We start from the raw sequence: 22,216 nt of genomic DNA, 5'->3' as shown, positions 1-22,216 counted from the left end.
TAAGAGCACTTCATCAAAAAAAAGTATTACATTTTAAACAGAAGTATAGAACCAAATAGATCTAGAGATCCGATCCATTCGCTATATTATCATGTATATAAAACTGACTCATTGATTATACTTTTAAGATATCATTTGAGTATTATTCCTTCATTACATTATTTGTTAAATAATTGGTGGTGGAGAGGGGATAAGTTATGGAATTCCTAGTAATACATTTGTCCTTACTCCATGCCACTTTGTGCTTGTGCTATTTTGCTTCTCATTTGCTTGTTTTCACACATGCTTTTTGTAATAGGACAAAAGCATGTGACCTTCCTCAAAAAAAAAAAAAAAAAAAAAAAAAGCTTGTGACTATATATTGTGTTGTCATTGGATACAAGGATTAAAAACCAACTTGGGCTAAACTAATTAATTAGGATTTTGGTAAAATAATGTAGTGCAATTGAGGAAATATATCTTTTTGTGTGTATGCTTGGGATAGTTCTTGTGAGAATGGCATCATAAAGGGAAAAGCACTAAAAAGAAAGCCTAATTAAAGAGCTAGAAGCTCCAAAGTGGCTCCAAAGTGGGTTTCTTTTTATCCCGGCGTTTGGATTAACTTTTCTACTTTAAAAAATATCAGTCGAGTTCTTTCTTTTAGTGGTTATGTGCATAGCTTGTGATTGGTCGATAGTATGAATTTTGTCAGAAAATAATTAAATAAACAACTAATAATACAATACTTGGTTTTGTTTGTAGACACTGAATCACCATCTCGGTCGGTCAGAAATCATAATATTCTATAAAAATTGGACTAACTTCTGTGTCTCAAAAGTAAAAGATGTAATAAAAAAAAATTGTAAAGAACTCTATCGCCATACTCATACGAAACTGTATTGCAGAATAACCAAAGTGAATAAAAAAAAGTATAAAACTTACCTGAAATGCTGACTCTCCGAGTATAAAATTCAAACTAATTGCTTATTTAATGAATTTATAGTTGCGTGAATTGGATAAAATATATTAACTGAACTCGTAAAGATAAACAACGCTTTACTATTGGCTCAAATCGGATAAACAAAAATATTGAAGGTCAGACAGTCAAATCAGAATGAGTAAAAATTGAGATAAATTTTATACATTTCTACCACAAAGAATATCTCTATTAAAAGAATAATTTAAGAATTGAATCCAAAAGTTATGGTGGCTATGGCATCACACCAAGGTGCCTTAACATTGAAGCTAGGTAGTCTAGCTTTAATTAATTATTTATTTATTAATTTATTTTATTTCATTTATGAAAGTTGCTTTGTTTGAACAACTTTGGTTTGTAGTGATTAAAGTAACAAAAAGGTTTATAAATTATCTACTCCCTCTTTGAGTGTTAATTGCAACTTGTTTTGTGCTTCTCCCACCAAGTTTAGATGCCTTTCCCACTTTAAAATTGACTCCTTTTTGTTGACCCTCTCCTCTTCTCCCTCCCTTTGATTTTGTCCTTCACTTTGTCATGATGTTACATGCACATAAATTCAAGCTGTCAACTTGTGATTGAAAATTTTATGTTAAATTTGAACTTAGATATTAATCTTCCTTCTCATTACCCAATACTTATGCTATTTTTTTATAAAAAATAAGTATAAATGTACGAGCTTATCTGAAGTATGAACCATTATGAATCAGCCAGCCAACTTTTCAAAATTTTAATTTTATTACTCAACCTTTTAATTTGTTTGATTTCAGTCAGACAACAGCAATTTGACTTCAAAATTTAAGTTGATTACTAACCTTAATGAATTCATAGTTGTGAGAATTGCATGAATTATACTAAATAAACATGTAAAGATAAACGTCTAGTTCAAATTTTAAAGTTAAAGTGTCATTAGCTGACTAAAATTAAAATTTCGAGTGGTTAAGTAGCAAAATCAAAATAGTCTATAGTTTATACGTTTTTACCTATAAAAAATTATAAAATGACAACTAATTTTCTCAAAAGTATTATCTATATGGAGTACAGCTACTGTGCTATCGGAAATATGGAGGATCTGGTGCTTCCGACTTTTTGGCTCTTAGATCAACCCCTTTGATCATTTCTAACCTTTGGATTAATACTATTATTCTGTGGGGACCACTCAACCCTAGGGATGACCGCATTCATCCCAACTGTATAATTCTTGATCCAAGGGTCAAAAAGTCGAAAGCATCAAATTCTCTACCCAAATAATATCATATTGGATAATATGGAATAGTGTAAAAGCCATACGTGCGATCAGTGTTCCAATATTAATAATTTAAATATAAATATTTTGGGTAGGTGGTCTAGATCCAATAACTTATTATTGTTATTAAAGTGTTACTGGATTTAATAACGACAATCTCTTATTTCAAGTTTTTTTTGCTCTTTTATTATCTTTTAATGATCAATTTTTACAAAAACTACTGCAACAATTATAGAGAGAAACTGACCATCCCTGACATAAGTGGCAAAAGGTTTAATAATTAATATTCAATATTCGAAGTCTCAAATCCGAAACCTATAAATATTTTAGATTTTCAAGTAATTTTATTTTTTAAAGAAGAAAAATTTGAACAAGGCCAATAGCCTAATATCTTTCTTAAAAAATAAAAAAATTATAGAGAGAAAAAAAATTATTATATTTTGAATTATATGATGATAAAAGGAAATCCACATATATAGCGAGATGTTTAATTATTATTTTAATTAATATGAAAATCTAAAATAATCATCAACTTTATATGTAAAAATTTCAACATACATCCATCAATCCATTTTCACTAATAAAAAAAAAATATGCAATATAAATGTGATTGGTGTGACAAAATATGCGTGTGGAAACACGTTCACCTTATTTATTTATTCATTTATTTGTGATTTAGGACATACTAACTACTCTTTAATTCATCTTTTTGGGCACGTGGAATTGGAGTTAAGTTAAGTAGAGCATTAATTAGGGATAATAATAAAAACAAAATCATGAATTATTAATCTTATTACTAATTTAAATTTATTTTCTTTTCTTTTTTTGGTGTTTCTTCAATTTTCTTTATAGTTAAAAAAATAAGACAAGTTCCACTTATCTTAAATCATAAATTTTAATCTTTTTCTAATACATTTTTTTTCATAAAAAGTCGTTCTACTTACGTTGAAACAAACAGCGAAGGACGATCCAAGTTCAAAGTTGAAAAATAAAGTTTCAAAATTAATATTTTACTAAACTATGGTTACGTAGATTATTTCAAATTAGGCATTAATGAGGGCTATAATAACTCCAAATGTTTTGGTGGGTTGTAATTAATTTATTTAATTATTAATAGTAGAATAATAAATGTACTTATTATGCAATGCGTGTAACTTAAGCCCTACGCTGATTCTACCGAATTTTTTTTTTTTTAGAGGTTGGGGAGTGGTTGGTACGAGCCACATTTCTAGAATTTTCTTTTTTTCTTTATTTGTTGATTTATATATATATATATATTTTTAAAAAAATCTTAGTCAAATCGACGTGTGTGTTGGTATTATATGTATTTTATTATAGAACCAGATCAAATTTATTAAATTTAATTAATTTATTATTCGAATGTAGTGATCCAAACTATCGTGAGTTAATTCGCAAATTATTCACGAATTATTTACAAATTTTAAAATAAAACGTGAAGTTTTAGGTTAGATTTATTATTCGCAAATAATTCGTGTATGCCTAACTATTTGGTTAAAAAAATGCGCAGAATTTTTGAATAAAATCTCTTTCTTCATTATTCGCAATTTTTTTTATGAAATGGGTAATAAAATACAACTGTGAATTGTCAAAGACTCAAGAATTCTTTTTCTTTTTTTTTTTTAATGTTGATTTATAATTAAGATGCATATAACCTAATTAGGATTGTGTACAAATATTAAATTAACTTAGCATATAATCAAATGGTTTATGCTATCCCCTGATTCAATTCAAACTGGTTGTTCAAACCAATTTTTAAAATATAGGAGCTCCCCAACGGCGCCTCGTTCTTTTGTCCCCTATAACTTTTATCTTTATCCAACAATTATAATTTATTTCTTTAGGGTTTAATTTTAAAAAAATTTAGTATTAAAAGAAAAAACTAACTATTGAATAGATATCTCTACCAGTACAATCAAAGATCCCTAAAAATAATTTTGATTTACTGATATGTTGATGTGTCACGCGTGAATCAAAAAAACATTAATAATCCACCAATTTGAACTTGAAAGAAGACATTAGTCGAAGGTGCTAAAAGGCCCAACTAAGGCCCATCTTGCCCCAGCCCGTTAGATCCTAAAAAAGGAGCTATGTTAGCCCAACATCAATATAGAGGCCCATTACAACATGTTTGGGTCGGGTTTTAAAAACCCGAACCCGAAAACCAAATAAAAATCCGTACCCAGAAATGAACCTGGCGGGTTTTAAAAATCCATACCCATATCCGTACCCGACCAAAAACCCGAAACCCGAATCCAGACCCGAACCCGGCGGGTATTAAAAATCCATATCTGAGAGATAAAAATTATTAAATATTTTATATATTATATAAATAAATAAAAATAAATTATGTATATATATAATTTATTCGGGTTCGGATTTGGGTTCGGATTGGGTATAGTACAAAATTCATACCCGTATCAATATCCGTCGGGTTTTTATTTTCTATACCCATAACCGAATCCATATCCGTTTAGCTCGGATAAACCCACCCCGTTCGGGTTCGGGTTCGACTAATATTTCGGGTACCCAAACCCACTGACATCCCTAGTTGGTTGTAACGCCCTAATAGTTACGACCAGACTTAAACATTTTGAACCGATGGTATGAATCCAACTGAGTTATTATTATTGCTAGTAGGCCTGATCGTTACATTTTCGATAGTCCCAACATCGGAAGCAAAAAGAGTTCTGACAAGAAATATAGGAGACACTGATAGCATGCATCTGATTTCGACAGTCTTTGAAACAGAAGGTAAAAATATCAACAGTGAGTACCTGAAACAAACTTGTTTGCCAAAAAAACATTGACAAAGGAATCATGGCTTGAGGACAACGTTAACAAGATTCAGACTTTTGATCACTTAAAATCTTTTCATCACAAGGAGATGAAACTTCTGTGTCTTCTTGATTCTTAGGTAGTCATCTGTAAATGTTGAAAGATGAGCTACAGCTATGAATCACTCTCCTTTCCTGTTGATTTTAAGTATTGTATACAGTATAGTTGCCCAGGTAGAGCTCAATAGGCTTAAACACCAAGAAGTGAACACATACACCATCAATGATAAGGTTGTACAGTGATTCTAAAAAGTATGACATGGTGAAACTTTTGTTACAGCAGTAATAGCACTTCCTTTTCATAATCACCTTTGTCATTTGCATAATTAGAATAACAAATGGTTATTTTAGTTTTGGGCATGCAACTAAGCATTGGGATACTAATACGAAAGAATAAGAGATCCAAAAGCAAGATTTTGACTAGACGATTCGGAGAAAGTCAAGCGGACGAAACCTTTGACACATAAACAAGGCGCTGAAGAACTTAATAGCAACTAGTATGTAGATATACGGTAATCTCGTTTAATGCCTACAACAGCTTCGGCGAAAATTAAGCCCGTAAATTGCTTTTATTTGTCACTTCAAATGACTAACTTTATGGCTAACAAGTACAAAGGCAACACACATTTACTCTGTATATATTATAACCTGAGAAAGGAGTTCCAAGATGGTTAACGAGAATGCAGTTTATTCCATCTTCGCAAGCTTATGTTGCTACTGATGTCGTAATCTACTATACCAAAGATTCAATAAGGAAAATTCAAGTAAAAAAGGCGAGAATAATTAGCCCAGCGTCAGACCTTTCCTGGGAGAATATTAGGGACGCATCCATACCACTTCCACGTTCGCCGTGTCAGCAGGATTTGTATATGTTTTATCCTTCTTTGAGATATCATTATATGCAGAGCTTCTTATCCCCAAGAGCAGAAGCTATTAAGACATTCCTGTAATATTTGGAATCACCCCGTGAAAGCATCCCAATTAGGAATGTTCGCCGTCGCTTCGTTGACCATCTTGACGAGAGTCACCTGAAGAGAAAGGTTCTTTAATATTTAATGGTCTTGCAATTTTCAAAAGAGGAAAAAGAAATGATAGAACCTGATACGTTGATGATTTATAGCTGGAAATACGCTAAAAAGACGAAAGAAAAGAATTAAACAAGAAAATCCAAAATGAGAGTCAAAAGTAGAAAACTTCTAAAAGACGCTAATTGTCTAAGAGCAAGAATAGCAATGAAAACATTGCCTTGATATACGAAAATCAATGATCTAGAGAGCCAAAAATATATAGAGAGAACTAAACATTTAAACATCCTGGTACAAGTGTTGTAAGATTATACCACACTTTGAGGGACACCATCCGGAGGTAGCGGCAGGTTACGGGGAGGTGGCTTGCCCTCATATGATCTTTTATCAAATCTCCATTCTCCAATTTTCCCGTAAGTTAGCTTTCCCTATTAAATGTGAATAGACTAGATATAATTACGAAAGAGGCAATTCTCTTGTAGTTAAAACCTTCTCAAATCAGTGAATTTTCTCTTGTATGTGTAAATGAAATATCAAATAAACAAGAAATTTGACAGTTTGGAGAGGACAATAAAAGTGTAATACCTTCATGTCATAATCACATCCGTAAGTATAATGAATAATGAATTTCTCCCCAACTTCCAAATCCCAAGGAGGCTTTAAATGGAAGGAAAATATAAATGAGGTAATCCAGAAATAAAGCTTCGAACTTGTGAGAACACAATGAAAACGTCACTTTATGAGACCTGAATCATGAGATCTTTGCGTAAAATATTGCCAACTCCATGGAGAGCAGATGCAACAGCATATGCATACCTGTATTTAAAAGATCAATGAAATCAGATGCATAAGCGACAAACCAAAACTAATACGAAGTCAAAAGAACATAAAACAATGTAAATAATTACATCTCAAGCACCCAGCCAAATGCTTTATCTGTTGCAGGGTCCTTTTTCATTGCCAAAGAAACATTCATCCATGTAGGTGCAATCTTCATAAGAGATTCCTAAACCATTTTCAGATATTGCATTAAGATAAAGGTGAATATAGAATTTTTTTTTAAAAAAAAAAAGAAAAAACCTCAGTAGTCGAGGCACGTATAAAAAAAGTACCTTGTCAATGATGACAGGAGAATTTCCTATAGGATCGATGTTAGTAATTGGCCCCTTGTCTTCATGAAAGAATTTACGCAAAACGGGTTCATACTTTTTGGGTTCAATATAAAAGAATGGGAAAGCAGCTGCAAGACCATCTTTTGATAAGTTTGGTATAGGCTTGACAATTATATGGTCAGGCTCTGCCATTAAGATATAGCTGCGGATAATCAACCACTATTTTAAGAGATCCGAATTGGTCAAATAATTCAAATCGGGAGAATACGACATGCGGAACTTACTCTTCTTGTATATTTGCCTTCTGAAGCCACTGAACAAATGCCCAAGGCCTATTAAGGACAATGTAACCCTGAAATTGAAGACAGCATCCAGTTAACACTATAAAATCTGGTTTGAACGGCAAGTTCATACTTAAGGAATGCTTACACAAGTGACCAAATACTAGCTAGTGAGGCACCGTATACTAAATAGGCATTATTATCGCTGCATCTCAAAGTATTTTTCACATTGAACTAGCAAAATAGGCCAATTCTATCCCTAGATCATTTTCACATGCCAAATCATAGAAATTAAAACTAATGTCAACAAAACTATGGAACTTTGGGAGAAAGATCACTGTTTTTACTTTCTACCAGTCTACAATTAGAAAATAACCAAGATATGCAAAGAGTTGGAAAGGGGGGGAAAAAAATGGCACGAATCACAGCTCATTTTCACCATTATTTATAAGAATCTAAGCATATAATTTCAGTTAAGCACATAAGTAAGCTTCATTCAGAAGAAGATCTAACCTAAAAAAACACCAAAATAACTCACCAAGGAGCATCCTTTTCACTTAATTTATCCAGATTGTCTCCAAAGTAGCACCAATTACTCGTAAATTCCGATTATTCCCAGCAATAATTATCAGGTAATAAAACCTTAAACCCTAAAGCATCTCAAAGTCAACTTTTTCACTTAATTTACCCAGTTTGAACACAAAGGAGCACCAATTACTCCCAAATTCTCATCATCAACAGCAATATGCTACAGGCACTGAAACACTAAACCCTAAATCCACCAAGGGAGAATCTGTTTCACAAAGAAGCATCTTTTTTTTTTACTTAATTCACCCAATTCGACCCCAAATGAGCACCAATTGCTCCTAAATTCCCATTATGAACAGCAATAACGAACAAAAAACTAAAACTCTAAATCCACACACAAAACCAAACTAGAAGAGCCACAATACCTGATCCAACCCATCCGGTAGCGGATCGGCGACGAAGGTGGGGATCTCATTCATGAATGCATCGGGCCTTCCCGAGTGCAGGATCCGCGTGAACCCCCCCATCTCCCCATCGCCCCCGCCTCTCCCCTTCGCCTTCTTGAACCAGTAGTACATAACCCTACACTGCCACGCGGTGTACACCGAATCCGACGCCGTCACCGCCGTGTGGAACGCCCTCCGCCGCCTCGGCCGCCCCTCCTCCGCCCCGCCGCCGTCGCCGGAGGAGAGGAAGGGGCGGTGGCGGGGCTGGGTGAAAGCGGCGGCGGTGGTGGTGGGGAGGAGGAGGCGGTGGTCGGAGGCGAGAGGGGCGTGGGAGGAGGCGAGGAGGAGGTTGTAGGTGACGAGGGCCACGGCGAAGCTGAGGAGGAGGAGCGACCACGAGAAGCGATTCCCGCCGCAGCAACCCATCTCTCTCTCTCTCTCTCTCTCTCTCTCTCTTCGCGGAGAGAGAGCGACGGGGAACAAAAATGGTACCTTGCTTTTCCTCTTTGGTTTAAATTCGACGAAGACGACGATGGAACAATTACAGGAAGACCCCCCAACTATACGAAATTGTCACACAAACGCCTCATTTGTATGGGAATTTACTATTTACACCCCGAGAAAAAGAGTGTAAATAGATTACAGTAAATTTTTTTTAAAAAAAATGTGATAAATAAGAAAAATGATGATTCTTAGACGAATAGCGAATTGTAAGATATATATCCCGCTTTTTGTAATTTTCTTAAATCTTTGAGTGTAAGATATATATATTCTTATAAGGAATATCCAATTAATATTTTTTTATTTTAAAATAACCTTTTTGTTATTATTATTATTATTATTATTTAATTGAAACTCTCTCAACTACGAGTTTTTTAATTTAAATTTTCATACTTAATTGAGTTAAAAAAAACTTATCATATTTAATAATTCTATTAATTATTAATTGTCAATCATTAATTAGTCCATTTCATTTCCTAAATGCTGATAAAGTTGATAAAAATTTGCAATTTTTTTGACAATTATCTAATTTTTAAAAAATGGATGTTGAAAAGTTCTCAATTAAAAAAATTAGGGAGGCTATTTCATAATAAACTCTAAGTTAGGTGTTCTCTATATTTGATTCGTATTATTTTAAAATAGTGAAATAGAAGAGTTATGTTTCGATATATTTCAAAACTTTATTATAAGATTAGGTGCAAAATATTTATAGAGAAATGCAATAATTTATTAAATTATTTAATAAAATTTTAAAGAAATTAATTGTCAAAATTGAAAATAAAAAGATTATCTCCAAAGCTTAAAAAAAAATTCAATCAGGGGCACAGTTTTTGGTTGAAATTACAAAAATACCCTTATCAGATGCTTCTAGTTTTCACTCTCTGGAACAGAGAAATGAGAAATGCTTGTGCTCCTCTTCTTTCCCCTTTTTCCTAATCTAAAATATGAGAAAATTTGAACTTAATTATATCTTAGAGTATGATTTTTTTTAAAAAATGATCTTTTTATAGATTTTGCATGAAACCAATCTCAAATTATTCTCCTTTTGAGAGTGAGGAGTGTGGAGGAGGAAGTAAGGAGATCTTTTTCAGCTTCAAAGAGGGATTTTTTATAAGGTAATATCATCTGGGTTTTCTCAGATTTTCTTTTATTTGGATTCAGTTTTCTAATTAGTTCCTACTTTTTTTATTTTTGGTAATGATAGAATCTGAGTTTCTTTTTCCTTCAATAAAAAGGGTGATTTTTTTTAACAAAAAAAGATTATTAGTATGATTAGCTGATTCTCTTTTTTTTTTTTAGCTGTAAAACTACAAAAATTCTCTCTTTTTTCCCCTCTAAAAACTAAGCTTAGATTTGGGGAAACTCTATAACCATTTCCTTTGTTGTTCTTCAATTTGTTTTTCCAATTATTACCTTTTACATTATTATTATTATTATTATTATTGAGCCTTGATTGCATAGAAATAACTAATCCTTCTCAAATCTATATGTTTAAGATTGTAGTTGATTCCCATAACTTGTGACAACCAAATCATTTCCCATAAAAAGAAAAAAAATGTTACTTTTCTCTTTCCATATTTTGTAAGGAGGTGTTTAGTTTTCCAGTAAATATTACGGAAAATAGTTTTTCCTCTGGAAAAGTATTTTTCGTCTGTTCAGTTCCTAGGAAAAGTAATTTTTCTAAAATAGTGTTTTTTTTTCCTCGAAAAACAGTTTTTCATGCTTTTTCGAGTAACCAAACAACCCTTGATAGCTAGCTTTCATTGATAATATTGTGAAGTTGACTAAGCTTATATTTGTAATGTTTACTCGCGAATTTTCATGTTACTACCAGGGTTTAGAGTCACAATTTTCTCAATGGAGGATCTTCCTGAGCCACTACTCTTGGACATCACCAAGAGGATTACCCGAACTTCGGATCGAAACTCCCTCTCTCTCGCGTCGAAACGCCTCCACGCATTCGACGCAGAACAAAGAGAGTTCATTCGCGTTGGCTGCGGCCTCCACCCGGCTACCGACGCATTGACTTCGTTGTGCATCCGATTCCCGAACTTGACGAAAGTCGAGATCGTCTACTCCGGTTGGATGTCGCATTTGGGCAAGCAAATCGATAACAGAGGGCTCCTTGCACTGTCGAGCCATTGCCCGGCCCTCGCCGATCTCACCTTGAGCTTTTGTTCCTTCGTCAGTGACGCGGGCCTCGGGCACTTGGCTTCTTGCAAGAAGCTAACGTCCCTCGAGCTGAATTTCGCGCCCGCAATTAGCTCTAACGGGGTTCTCTCGGTCGTCGTGGGGTGCAAGAGTCTGTCCGCGCTCCGCCTCGTCCGGTGCATGAAGGTGAATGGCGTCGGGTGGTTGGAGTATGTCGGGAAATTCGGGTCGTTGAAGGAACTCGCAATCAAGAATTGTCGGGCCGTCGGCGAGGACGACCTTATAAAGCTCGGCACGGGGTGGAACGAGCTCGAGAGGTTCGAGTTCGAGATGGACTCGTGTTATCGGTGTCCGAAGGTTTACGACCTCTCCGCGGCGAGTGACGGCTTTCCCGAGTGTCGCATTCAATGCGAGAATTTGACGGAGTTGAGGTTGACGAACTGCGTTGTGGAGCCGGGAAGGGTGCTTTCGCACCTCCTAGGGAGCTGCGACCGCGCGTTGGAGAAGCTTCGCTTGGAGACATGCATTGGTACTAGGGACCGCGATATGATCGCGCTATCACGGAGCTCGAAGAACCTTAGAAGCATCGCGCTTCGCCTCCCTCTACAATATCTGTCCCCATGTCCGGTGAGCAATGCTTCGACACGGTTGCTAACCGACGATAGTCTCATCGCGTTCGCTAGCGAATGTTCGATGCTCGAGGAGGTCGAGTTATCCTTCGTCGGCGGGGATTTCCCGAACTTCTGCTGCTTTACTCTGAAGGGCATTTCAACTTTGATTCAGAGCTGTCCGATTCGGGTACTGGTGCTCAACAACGCGTGCTTTTTCGACGACGCGGGAATGGAAGCGCTTGTTTCGGCGGCGTTCTTGGAGACGCTGGAGCTCGCGCAGTGCCAGGAGGTCAGCGATGTGGGGATGCGGCGTGTCGTGGATTTCCCGCGCTTGGCTCATCTCAGGCTCTGCAGGTGTTTGGGGGTGACCGATCTCGGGCTGAAGGCGGCCGTCGACTCGAAGAAGTTGGAGTCTTTGGTGGTTGAAGACTGCCCTCAGATATCTGAGGAAGGTGTAAGAGGGGCTGCAAGATCTGTTTCTTATGCGCAGGATTCGGCGTGGCTGTACTGAAACATGTTTCTTACTTCAGAACAAAAAGTTTGTAGATTAGGGAGCATGTTCTAATCAGAAGCAAAATTTCCCGAGCTTATTTAGGTAACTAGATTGCATATAATATTTTTACTTATGTTGGAACTCGAAATTGTTTATATGGGAGGAAATCGGGTTTGCTCTGATATCATATTAAATAATATGAAATAATCATTATTTTCTAGAAACTTAAATTGATAAAGAATGTTGTTTTTATATTTTTATATGTAATAGGTGCTAACGGGACAGATCTAGAGGCAGGAGTAGTGGTCGATTCGGGATAGATTTATTTATTTTTCTATTTTTACCTCTATTTAGTGCTCGGTTTCGCATGTTGGGGCGAAATTAGATTTGTTTGGAGCATAGGAATGCAAACGGGACAAATTTAGGATTTGTTTCGAGCATAGGAATGCAAACGGGACGAATTCACTTTATTTTCCTAGCGGATCGGAGCGAATTCAGGATGTTTAACTTTTTCCTTATTTTGACCCCCATCAACTGCTCCATTCAGGGCAAATCGGGCGGGAACCCCATCAACCCGGATCCATTTGCACTACTCGAGAGCTGGATTTGACCAGGTCACAATCGAACGGCCCTCGCATAATCATCCCTCCATTTATATATTGAATTAAGATACACTAGAATCTACTAGTCCATTACTGCAAAACAACATAAACAAAGGTTGGTGATACTCCACCAAAGTATGATCTTTAATGAGAATTTCATTTTGCCTGTGATGCTAAATTACTGAATTTCATGCGAGGTAGAACATCTCATAAATGTTAAATTATACTTCCAACAAAGAGTTTATGCAAGTGTATGCCATATTTTTGTTACATCATATCAACCTACAAGGGATATAAACAGTACAGCAAACTTAAATTGCTAGTGGTATAAAGTGACTGACACCGACGGCTTCAAGGTATTTGCAGAAGCATCATGAAAATACGGCTCGCAGCAGTCGATCACAAATCAAAAGATGTAGTAGTAATTCAGCTGGTTATCTGACATGCACATCGACTCGATATGCAACTGCCGGAAGCTCCATGGGGCTGAAAATTGTGCGGCAAACTGTTCTTCTGCCTCAGATGATAGAAAACACAATTTGGCAGTGTTTCATGATGGAATAGCACCAGCAGTTGATATGTTTACTGCACGTTCGACGGCGTTTCTGACGCTCGGGAACCGCTCAGCCCACCTTCTATAACCTGAAAAGGTATAATACGTCAAATAACAGAATGATTCCTTATATATATATAAACAGGGGAAAAAATTATTTCTGAACCTGCAGTAATTATTTGTCGTAAGTCGCTATGATCCCTTGATTCATCGATTATGTCCTGCAATTAAGTCGGGTTTGATTTGTTGGTGACCGGTCCTCGAACACTGACCAGAGAAAAAAAAATAGAAAGGAATTGATAACCTGATCCAAGCTTCTGATGATGAGTTGCGACAAACTTTCGAGGGTTCTGGGGTCAAAATCGGAACGGTTTAAGAGAGATTCCTCCGACGTTAGGTCAAATATCAATGTGCATATGCTCGAAGCCATCATGATAATCGATGGATCATTAGTAGTACCTAAGGCCATCATGTTCAGGATGAATATAGCAGTATTAGCAGAAAATCTTAAAGAAAAAATTTCATGCAGATGAGCCATTCCATCATATGAAAATCAGAACCAAAGTGGAAATTATGAGGGTTATTTTTCAGCAATATCATTGGCAGCAATCATAATTAAGTTTCTCAATCTAAGTTTTAACTAAATAAATGAGCATAAATTGCTAAATTTTCCTTCGTCTCATTATCAAGTGAGGTATCTTTATCTTTATGTTTTTCCACAGAACGGAAGGTGGTTAAATATCATGGATAAGTCATCAACACATTCATCTTAAACTACCCTTTCATACCTCAAGAATAATCTTTCATAGACTTATGTACCTTGGTACCCAGAATTACGCAGCTGATCCTAAAATCCCTAAATATAATATGATAACAGTTTAATTTCATATTATATAGAGAGATTAAGCCTCGAAAGGTTTGTTTCAAAATGTACGCTCGAATTTGACGAACATAGAATTATTGCATTTTCTTTCACACAATAACGGATGAAACACAACATGAGAGTAGTGAAGCAAACACCATACCAGCCCACAAAGCTAGCGTCCGTAGAAGATTGACAAAGTGAGGTTCTAATTGAACTTGAACGCCCGTTCTCTGTAAAAATGAGAAGTCACTTACGCATATGAATAGTGGCTGGAAAATTATCATCATAATATTGTTCTTGCCAAAAGTTAAAGCTTTCTCGAATGGTTTCACTTACATTAGACAGAAAGTTCAAAATGGTGTCGCATGCCAAAAATATTGTCCCATTATCCTCAACCATCATTGCATCTTGCTCAATCATTTTTATAAGGCAGTTCACAACCTGTAAATATGTAAGCAAAAAGGTTCACTTTTCTGCTTTCCCTTTCGATTGTCAAAATTTAAAATGCATTATATAGGCTTCAATTTATAAATAAATGAGCCAGATTACAGATATGGAGGGATAAACCATATTGATGAAGATAGATTCAAGCGTGAAAAAGGCTTTGATCAATAAACAAAATTATGTTCAACCATTGTATTGCAATAGAATAAATTGACCAGATTACAGTATGACAATATAGCATATTTAAGAGTAATATGACATTAAATATGGGCATATCAAGATGAAATAGTGATGAATGCGACCCATAAAAAATTGGAGACTAAACAAATTATGTCTGCATTTAATATTCATATTTAACAAACAAACGTCTTTCGTACTCACACGAAGAGATACCCATAAAGGACAATGATGCAACACATAAATCTGGGAAACTACAAAGGAATAAAATCAAAATATATTCCTTGAGGTAAGCAACAGGAAATAGGTGCAAGCTTAAAACCAAAACAAGCATTATCACCGATTTCAGTTTAGCACAGGGAAGAAGATAGTGGATGTCAATTGTAAGCAAGCATAGAGATACTTTAAGTGGTGCATATGGTATAAAATATAAAAAATACTTACAGATCTATGTCCTCCAAAGGAAACCAAGGTTTTGCATCCCTCGACCTCCATAGTTATTTGGCACAACATTGGAAGCATGAAGCAGACAGAATAGAAGGGGCTGTCATTAAGCAATACGAACAAACTATAAGCCCTTTCGACTAAAAAGAATGAATAGACGACATTAATCAATACTCACTGCAAGAAAGAATCAATGAGAGAATAACCAACCTTGATTCATCTTCACCTTCAACAGAGAGAATATATTCCAAGAGATCTCGAGTCTTCTGATTGCAGGCATAGGGAGCTTCTGCAAGATAACTGGAATAATATGATCAAAAGTTGAATAGAATATACTGCAAGTTTTTCATAGGCTGCAGCAAAGTAAATATAATCCAATTACAAAATCAGTGGTAGAATCATTTCACATCAAACTGGATAACAATTTAGACGGAAATCATTCATTGGACACGTAGGCCGTGAAGTTTAAATGTTTAGACGGCCAATAAAAAGTCCTCACGAACTTGACGCTATGTTTAGAAATGATCGCATTCTTCATGTGTTCACCGAAGGAGCTGATGATAGCTAGAGATAATCGGATTCTTTTAACAATGAAAGTTATGAATATCAAAAGAAGTGTGTAATACCTTCCGATTATTCGTACTGCAGCTAAAAGATCATCACCTTTCCTTTGTCCATGATCCTACAGCTTGACATCTGTAAGTTTCTTTTATAAGACTAGAGTTTTTAACATCTAAAATTGTCAGGATATTTACCTTCGAATCTTGCAGAAAATCTAATACAGCATTGATAGTCTCATTCAATCCAGCAATTGCTTTTGTTATAGTACTTTCACTGATATATAGACCTAAATAGAAATGGAAAGAGCAGTTTAAAAAAATGCCCTAACAAAGATGTTAACAGAAGAAAGGGCTTTTCCAAGTGCAGAGCAAGATGTTAACTGAAGAAAAGGCATATAATTTCTAGCTAAACAAGATGTAGAAGCGACATACGCTAGGTATAGAAGGTGCAACATAGTCGAAGATGCTATAAATTACCTTCTGCCCCACTAACATTAGAGATCAATTTGACTATTTTCTCAATTAATGAAAATGGTATAGCCAAACTGCGCTGCTTCTGCTTGATGGCTTCTTCAGCATTAGATGAACTTTTGGATAATTCATACTTTGAGTAAGCAAGTTCGTTGAGAAGAACAGCAACTTCAATCCTTGCTGACTCTAGCACAAGTAGTAGAAACCTACAAAAAGTCAAATTAAATACATAGGTTTAAATAAGTTTTAACACAATCTCAAGAATTGTAGAAAAATTTTACTTACTTTTCAACAGGCATGGGCTTTTGCTCTTCGGGTATGTTAGTCTGTTCCAGCAGCCAATTTTCACCAAGTATAGACATCATGCACTCAGCCAGGAGAAGAGCTTGAAGCTTTTCAGAGGAAACTAGACACGTTTGGAAAGGACAGTACATGCCATTTTCAAACTCCAAATTTTGTAACAAAGATTACTGTTTCTTGGACAAATTCTTTTTTCATTGTTTCTTTCTTAGCTTATTCTTCTTTGTGTTGTTTCTACCTCTTTTGCCAGCAAAAATCATCTTTTATGGCCTCAACTCTCAAGAAAAAATTTAAGGGTACAACTTGAGGCAGAAGTGATTTTCCTTTCTACCTATAGCAATATGTATCTATTACATAATAGAAAAAAATATTTCAGAAAAAACAAACAGCAAAAGCAATATTCAATTGAGCATGTGCCTGCAGTGGCATGAATTTCAGAACAATGGTTGTTCTTTGACTGACAGAAATGCTTTGACACTAAAAATAAAGAACATAGGCATACCAACACGATTCTGAAGAATAGCTGTAATGCCGGTACGTATATGAGCCGCCGAAATTCGACTTGGCATTGACCTAAGAGCATCATGGAGTGGCTACATAAAAGAAAGGAATTTTAGGCCATGCTATCAGATAGTAACTTGTCCGCTAACCAAAATATGATATTTCATATAGCTGTACTGGACAAACAATAAATGAAGGTAGGACGACATACAATGGTTTTGACAAGAGTTGCAAAAACACCAATGCTTGTTTTCAATGGGGAAAAATAGGAAAGAATTACAAAAACCATTATCAACACAAAGCACCCAGCCATAATGCAGATTAGCAGAATAACAGTTAATTAATAATGGAATATATCTCATTCTAAAAAGCAAAAATAAGACTTTTTCAACCTGTTATGAACCTCTTATCTGTTTAGTCTCCTATATATACTCTACATTGCACTGTACAGCGCTAAACATGATCTTAGAGCCCTCTGAAATCTGAATGATGATTTGAAAATATAACCGAGCATACGTAAGTGCATAGGACATTTCCTTGTTACTAGTTTTTATCCGATCATTACACTCGAAAGTACAATCCAAATCACTATTGCAAAGCAAATACACAAATAACTTAAATAGCTTTCAGTTTTCAGATGTTGACATGGCATTTCTTTTAGATGGTAGATTAACGGAGGGTTAATAGAGGACTTAGTTGTTACTCACAAACTAAATTATTACGACTGAACTTTGAAGATGTTAATTGAAAGCAGAACCAGATGCAAAGAACTCGTAACTAACCCATATTTTTAACACACCAACAGGATAACAAGAAGTCATGCTTACAGTATCTTTTTGGGATAGAAGAACACTAAGCATGTGCAGTGCGTCAAATTTAATGGCGTTGTGCAGGACGGCAAAGAGTCTAGCAAGGGAAGCCACCTGAATCACAATAAGCTTCGTCCTGTTATTTATAAGGTCCAAAAATTATAAGCCTAAACTAGCACGATAAAAGTGCTTCACTATTCCCATATATACCATGGATGCTATTCCTTGCAGGTTTTCGTCATTCATCATATCTATCGTAAGCTTGTTCACCAGCAGCTCCAAAAGTCGAACAGCAAGTTCTAAAGATCGGGAACCTGCAATAGACGGTCATCTGCTGGTTATAACAAGAGAGTAGAAATGAAGAATCAAAGGAAAATGGGATAGTAAACAGCCCAGCTATAATATACAAAACAAGGAAATAATTCTCATTTTCCCCGGCATAGTGTGACCTGATCTCAGAAGCAATAGTAACTATTTGCATTTATAATACATTGTACTGACACAACATGTACAAAATTTGCATGAAAAGAGTTATATTTTTAAACCATGATAAAGGACATGACTATGACCAAACAAAGTTGATTCAAAATTGGTTAAAAAACGTACAAATCTTACCTGACTTTAGCAAATTTTGAAATAGATACCTGAACTCCAAAAAGTTTGATTTATTACCAAACCGTAGTGTTTTTAAAATAGGTCCTGAACTTAGTTTTGAGTTTACTACTTAACCTTATCAGTATTCGTTTGTCGTCCTTCAAACTAAGATAATAATCATAATACACAAATAAATGCAAGCAAAGATAAAATAAATAAATAACTAAATAAAAAGCAATTACCGTCCGGTAGGTTCAAGATATGAGAAGCTAGCAAGTCCAGAACTCCAGGCTCATAAAATTTAGCTCTTCCATCTTCAGAAGCCAAAGCAACCAACAACAAGAATTCATAGCATTCCTCAACAATAGATTGGTCAATCCTGCATATGTTCCCAGATAAGTTTAGATAAATAAAGCTCATCACTGCGGGCAAAAGTTGTTCAGTAGAAATGTATAAGCACCTCCTCAACTATAAATAGGCCCCTCGACTAATTTTCTTTTAATTGGCACCCTCTCAAACTTTGAACTTTTTACTTTTAGATTGATTTGAGGATTTATCAACATTAACAACTTCAAAAGCTATTAACTGAGTTAACAAAATCTATAGTTCCATTAGCTGCAAAAAGGCATAGAAAACATTTAAAATAACCAAACTTCTAATTTAATTGATGAAAAGTATAGACAAAAGAATCAAAATTTGACAAGGTTCCAATCAAAAGGAAACTAGCTAAGGGGTTTATTTCAAAATGGCCAATACCTGAGAAGTCCAAGTACAACTTTACCAAATTATCTACTCCAATTCATAGTTAACTAGTCCAAAAATCCAAGCTTTCCCCAATAAAGAGGAGGAGAACCCACAAAAGAACAGGATTTGACGAGCCTTACGCCTTGGAAACGATCTCCGCCACAAGAGGGACCTCCGAGACCATCCCCTCCGACGACGCGATCTCCGGAACCCTAGCGAACGCCGCGAGTACCGAGATAGCGAGCCTCAGGTACGCCTCCCGCTCCTCCGCGCCCTTCGCGTCGCCCGCTCCCTTCCCCATCCCTGCGTCCCCCAAACCCCTATCAGCAAAATCGCACGATAGAGAGAGAGAGAGAGAGAGAGAGAGAGAGGGGGAGAGAGACTTCTAGAGAGAGAAAGAGAGGGGTCACCGGTGATGAGGAGGCGGCTGAGGAAGCGGGGGCCAACGGCGCGGTAGACCTTGATGACGGCGTCGGCATCGGCGCCGTCGCCGCCGGCGCCGCAGAGCTTGGAGGCGAGGAGGAGCCCGGCGAGCTTCTGCTCGTCGCGGTCGCCGCGGAGGAGACGAAGGGTGTCGTCGAGGGAGGGAGAGGGAGCAGCGGAGGAGGGCTCCTGCGCCATTGGAGGGGAAGAGAGAGAGAGAGAGAGAGAGAGAGAGGGGGATTCGGTGTGTGTAGTAGCTTTTGCGCGCGTCTCTGGAACTCCTTGGAAGTTTCTAAAGAGAGAGAGACGCGGAGCGAATCGAATCGGTAAAACTGCACAGAGACCCCTCAATGATATTCCATTTTGAAATCCCACCGTTAACTCAACTATCAACCCAGGCCCAATCTACAGGGGTGTTCGGCTCGAAATGAGTCGAAATGAGTTCGAGATCGAATTGCTCGTTTAAATAAACAAGCCGAACATAAGCTCGGATCAGCTCGCTCGTATTCAGCTTGATAACAACTCGAATATATATTATTTATTTTTATATATATATATATATATAATAAATTTGTATTATTTGAATTTTAGCTTAACCTAAATATAAAATCCAACTCAATTATAAAAATATCATTTATATGTAAAATTTTAACTATTAGATTAAAATCAAATAGATAAGATCTCATAAATTTATTTTCTATACGTATTCTTCATAATTCTTTTAACTTGCTGTGCATAAACCAGCTCGTGTTCGGTTCGTTAAACGAGCTGAACTCTAGCTGAATTTTTCGGCTCGCTATTTTAACGAGTCAACTCGTGTTTGGCTCGTTTATGGAGAACACGAGCCGGCCTCAGATCGCTCGTGTTCCGCTCATTGACACCCCTACCCATATGTTATGGAGACCCCCCTCAACTATAGAAGATTCTGAAACAGGCCCAGAAACTGGGCCTTAGGCCCATCTTTTATGGACCTTAGGCACATTAACGACGGACCACTTTTTTCACAAATAGGCTGAGAAAATGTTATAATTATAAAAACAGTCCTTCGATTATTTTTTTTTGAGAAAATCAAATAGATTATTTATAAAACTAGGCCCCATGTAATATGTAATCATAATAATATTATTATAGTCATACTAAAAAAAAAGATAAAATGTTACCTATGCACTTAGCTCAACAAAATTAAATAATAGGCAGCAAATAAATAATATATTTTTTTAAAAAAATCCAATTATTTTTCTCATGGCTCTTTTTAATAATAAAAAAAAATTCAACTTAAGTAGTTAGCTGGTCTCAATCCATTTCTCTTACTAGCTTTTGTTTTTTTTTTTTTTCAATACTTGCTTTGCTTATAAGCAGAAGCAATCATTTTATCTTAAAAAAAAATTAATTGCATACAATTTTCTGTAAACATATCGAATAATAAATATATCACTATAATGTTCAACTTATCATATTTATCACTACAAAAATCTTAACGTTTTTGAATATACCCTGTTGTTAGGATCCGTTAGAAAAATATAGTTAATCATAAGTGAAATACTTATTTTTAATTAGTGAATGAGATAAATTGACTTTTTTACCTCTCTTATATTACATGTGATGGCAGAAAAAATGAAAATGATCATCAAAAAATTTTGGGAGGATATTTCTATATAATTCTAACAGTTTGAGCTTTTGGAGTGACATATTTATAATGATAAAAATATCATTTCACTTATCTTCTGTTGAAAAATAAACAATGCTCCAATGGTAACATACCAGAGGAGCAATTCGCAGGAATAATATGAAAAGTTGAACTTTATAGGAATATATTTGTTATTTGATATTGTTTATACGGAGCTGTAGGACATTAACCCTAAAAAAAATACATATTTTAGTTTCCATTATAAACAATGGAAATTTATTTTAAGAAATAAGCAAAATACTTTGAGCAAGATTAGAATTAATAATATTGAAAAAAAAATTGCAACACTATCCAATTGTGAGGATTAGTTATGCAAAAGTTGGAAAAAGTAAAATTTGTAAACCCAACAAAAAGCTACCTTTTTTTTTAAAAAAAAAAAGGCTTAAAAAACCATTTTTTTTATTTAAATTTAAATTATTATTAAATTTACAATAATTAAAATGCCTAGGAAAGTTATAGAAGAGCATCTTCGGCACATGAGGACAAAAAAGGGTAACTTAAATACTCCTTTTTATTCCATTCAAATACCAAAAGATAAAAAGAAAAAGGCCAATTTGCAATAAAAAATTCACTAGTTTTGGGCTTTTGCAAAAGTGGGTCATCTTTTTCATTTTTGTAGATTCGATCCGATTTTTCAGCAAACTGACCAAAATGCCCTTATACCTTTTTCTCTCTCCTCTCTTTTTTTTTTTTTTTTTNACTTTTTCTTTCTTTTCGAAGAGAACGGCGGAGGCGGAGGCGGAGGCGGAGGCGGAGGCGGAGGCGGAGACGGCCCGTTTCGGTTTTGTTCGGCGCATCCTTACCCTCGCCCCGCACCCCCCGCCTTCCTCGCCTGCGACCC

The 22,216-nt window shown here is 35.7% G+C and overlaps 3 protein-coding genes across 3 annotated transcripts; 1 reads left to right on the top strand and 2 right to left on the bottom strand.

Annotated features, from left to right (window-relative positions):
- LOC109712180 (hydroxyproline O-arabinosyltransferase 1-like) lies at positions 5,593-8,925 on the bottom strand. Its single transcript, XM_020235605.1, has 8 exons — positions 8,425-8,925; positions 7,475-7,542; positions 7,191-7,392; positions 6,987-7,084; positions 6,825-6,894; positions 6,664-6,735; positions 6,393-6,506; positions 5,593-6,081 (listed from the first exon to the last, which is right to left on the bottom strand). The coding sequence occupies exons 1-8, from the start codon at positions 8,869-8,871 to the stop codon at positions 6,013-6,015; spliced, it is 1,140 nt and encodes a 379-aa protein (XP_020091194.1). The 5' UTR covers positions 8,872-8,925; the 3' UTR covers positions 5,593-6,012.
- On the top strand, positions 9,852-12,425 carry LOC109711651 (F-box/LRR-repeat protein 14). The gene is made up of 2 exons (XM_020234799.1): positions 9,852-10,061; positions 10,781-12,425. The coding sequence occupies exon 2, from the start codon at positions 10,804-10,806 to the stop codon at positions 12,217-12,219; it is 1,416 nt and encodes a 471-aa protein (XP_020090388.1). The 5' UTR covers positions 9,852-10,061; positions 10,781-10,803; the 3' UTR covers positions 12,220-12,425.
- Positions 12,982-19,947, bottom strand: LOC109711650. The gene is made up of 17 exons (XM_020234798.1): positions 19,676-19,947; positions 19,406-19,568; positions 18,764-18,900; positions 18,138-18,241; positions 17,946-18,041; positions 17,120-17,210; positions 16,603-16,723; positions 16,324-16,523; positions 16,042-16,133; positions 15,913-15,968; positions 15,497-15,586; positions 15,287-15,386; positions 14,558-14,662; positions 14,382-14,451; positions 13,661-13,815; positions 13,523-13,577; positions 12,982-13,445 (listed from the first exon to the last, which is right to left on the bottom strand). Exons 1-17 carry the CDS (start codon positions 19,884-19,886, stop codon positions 13,354-13,356), a joined length of 1,938 nt encoding a protein of 645 aa, XP_020090387.1. The 5' UTR covers positions 19,887-19,947; the 3' UTR covers positions 12,982-13,353.

This window comes from Ananas comosus, linkage group 6, assembly GCF_001540865.1.
Source record: "Ananas comosus cultivar F153 linkage group 6, ASM154086v1, whole genome shotgun sequence".
Lineage (NCBI taxonomy): Eukaryota > Viridiplantae > Streptophyta > Magnoliopsida > Poales > Bromeliaceae > Ananas > Ananas comosus.
This window is presented reverse-complemented; position numbering and strand designations above follow the sequence as displayed.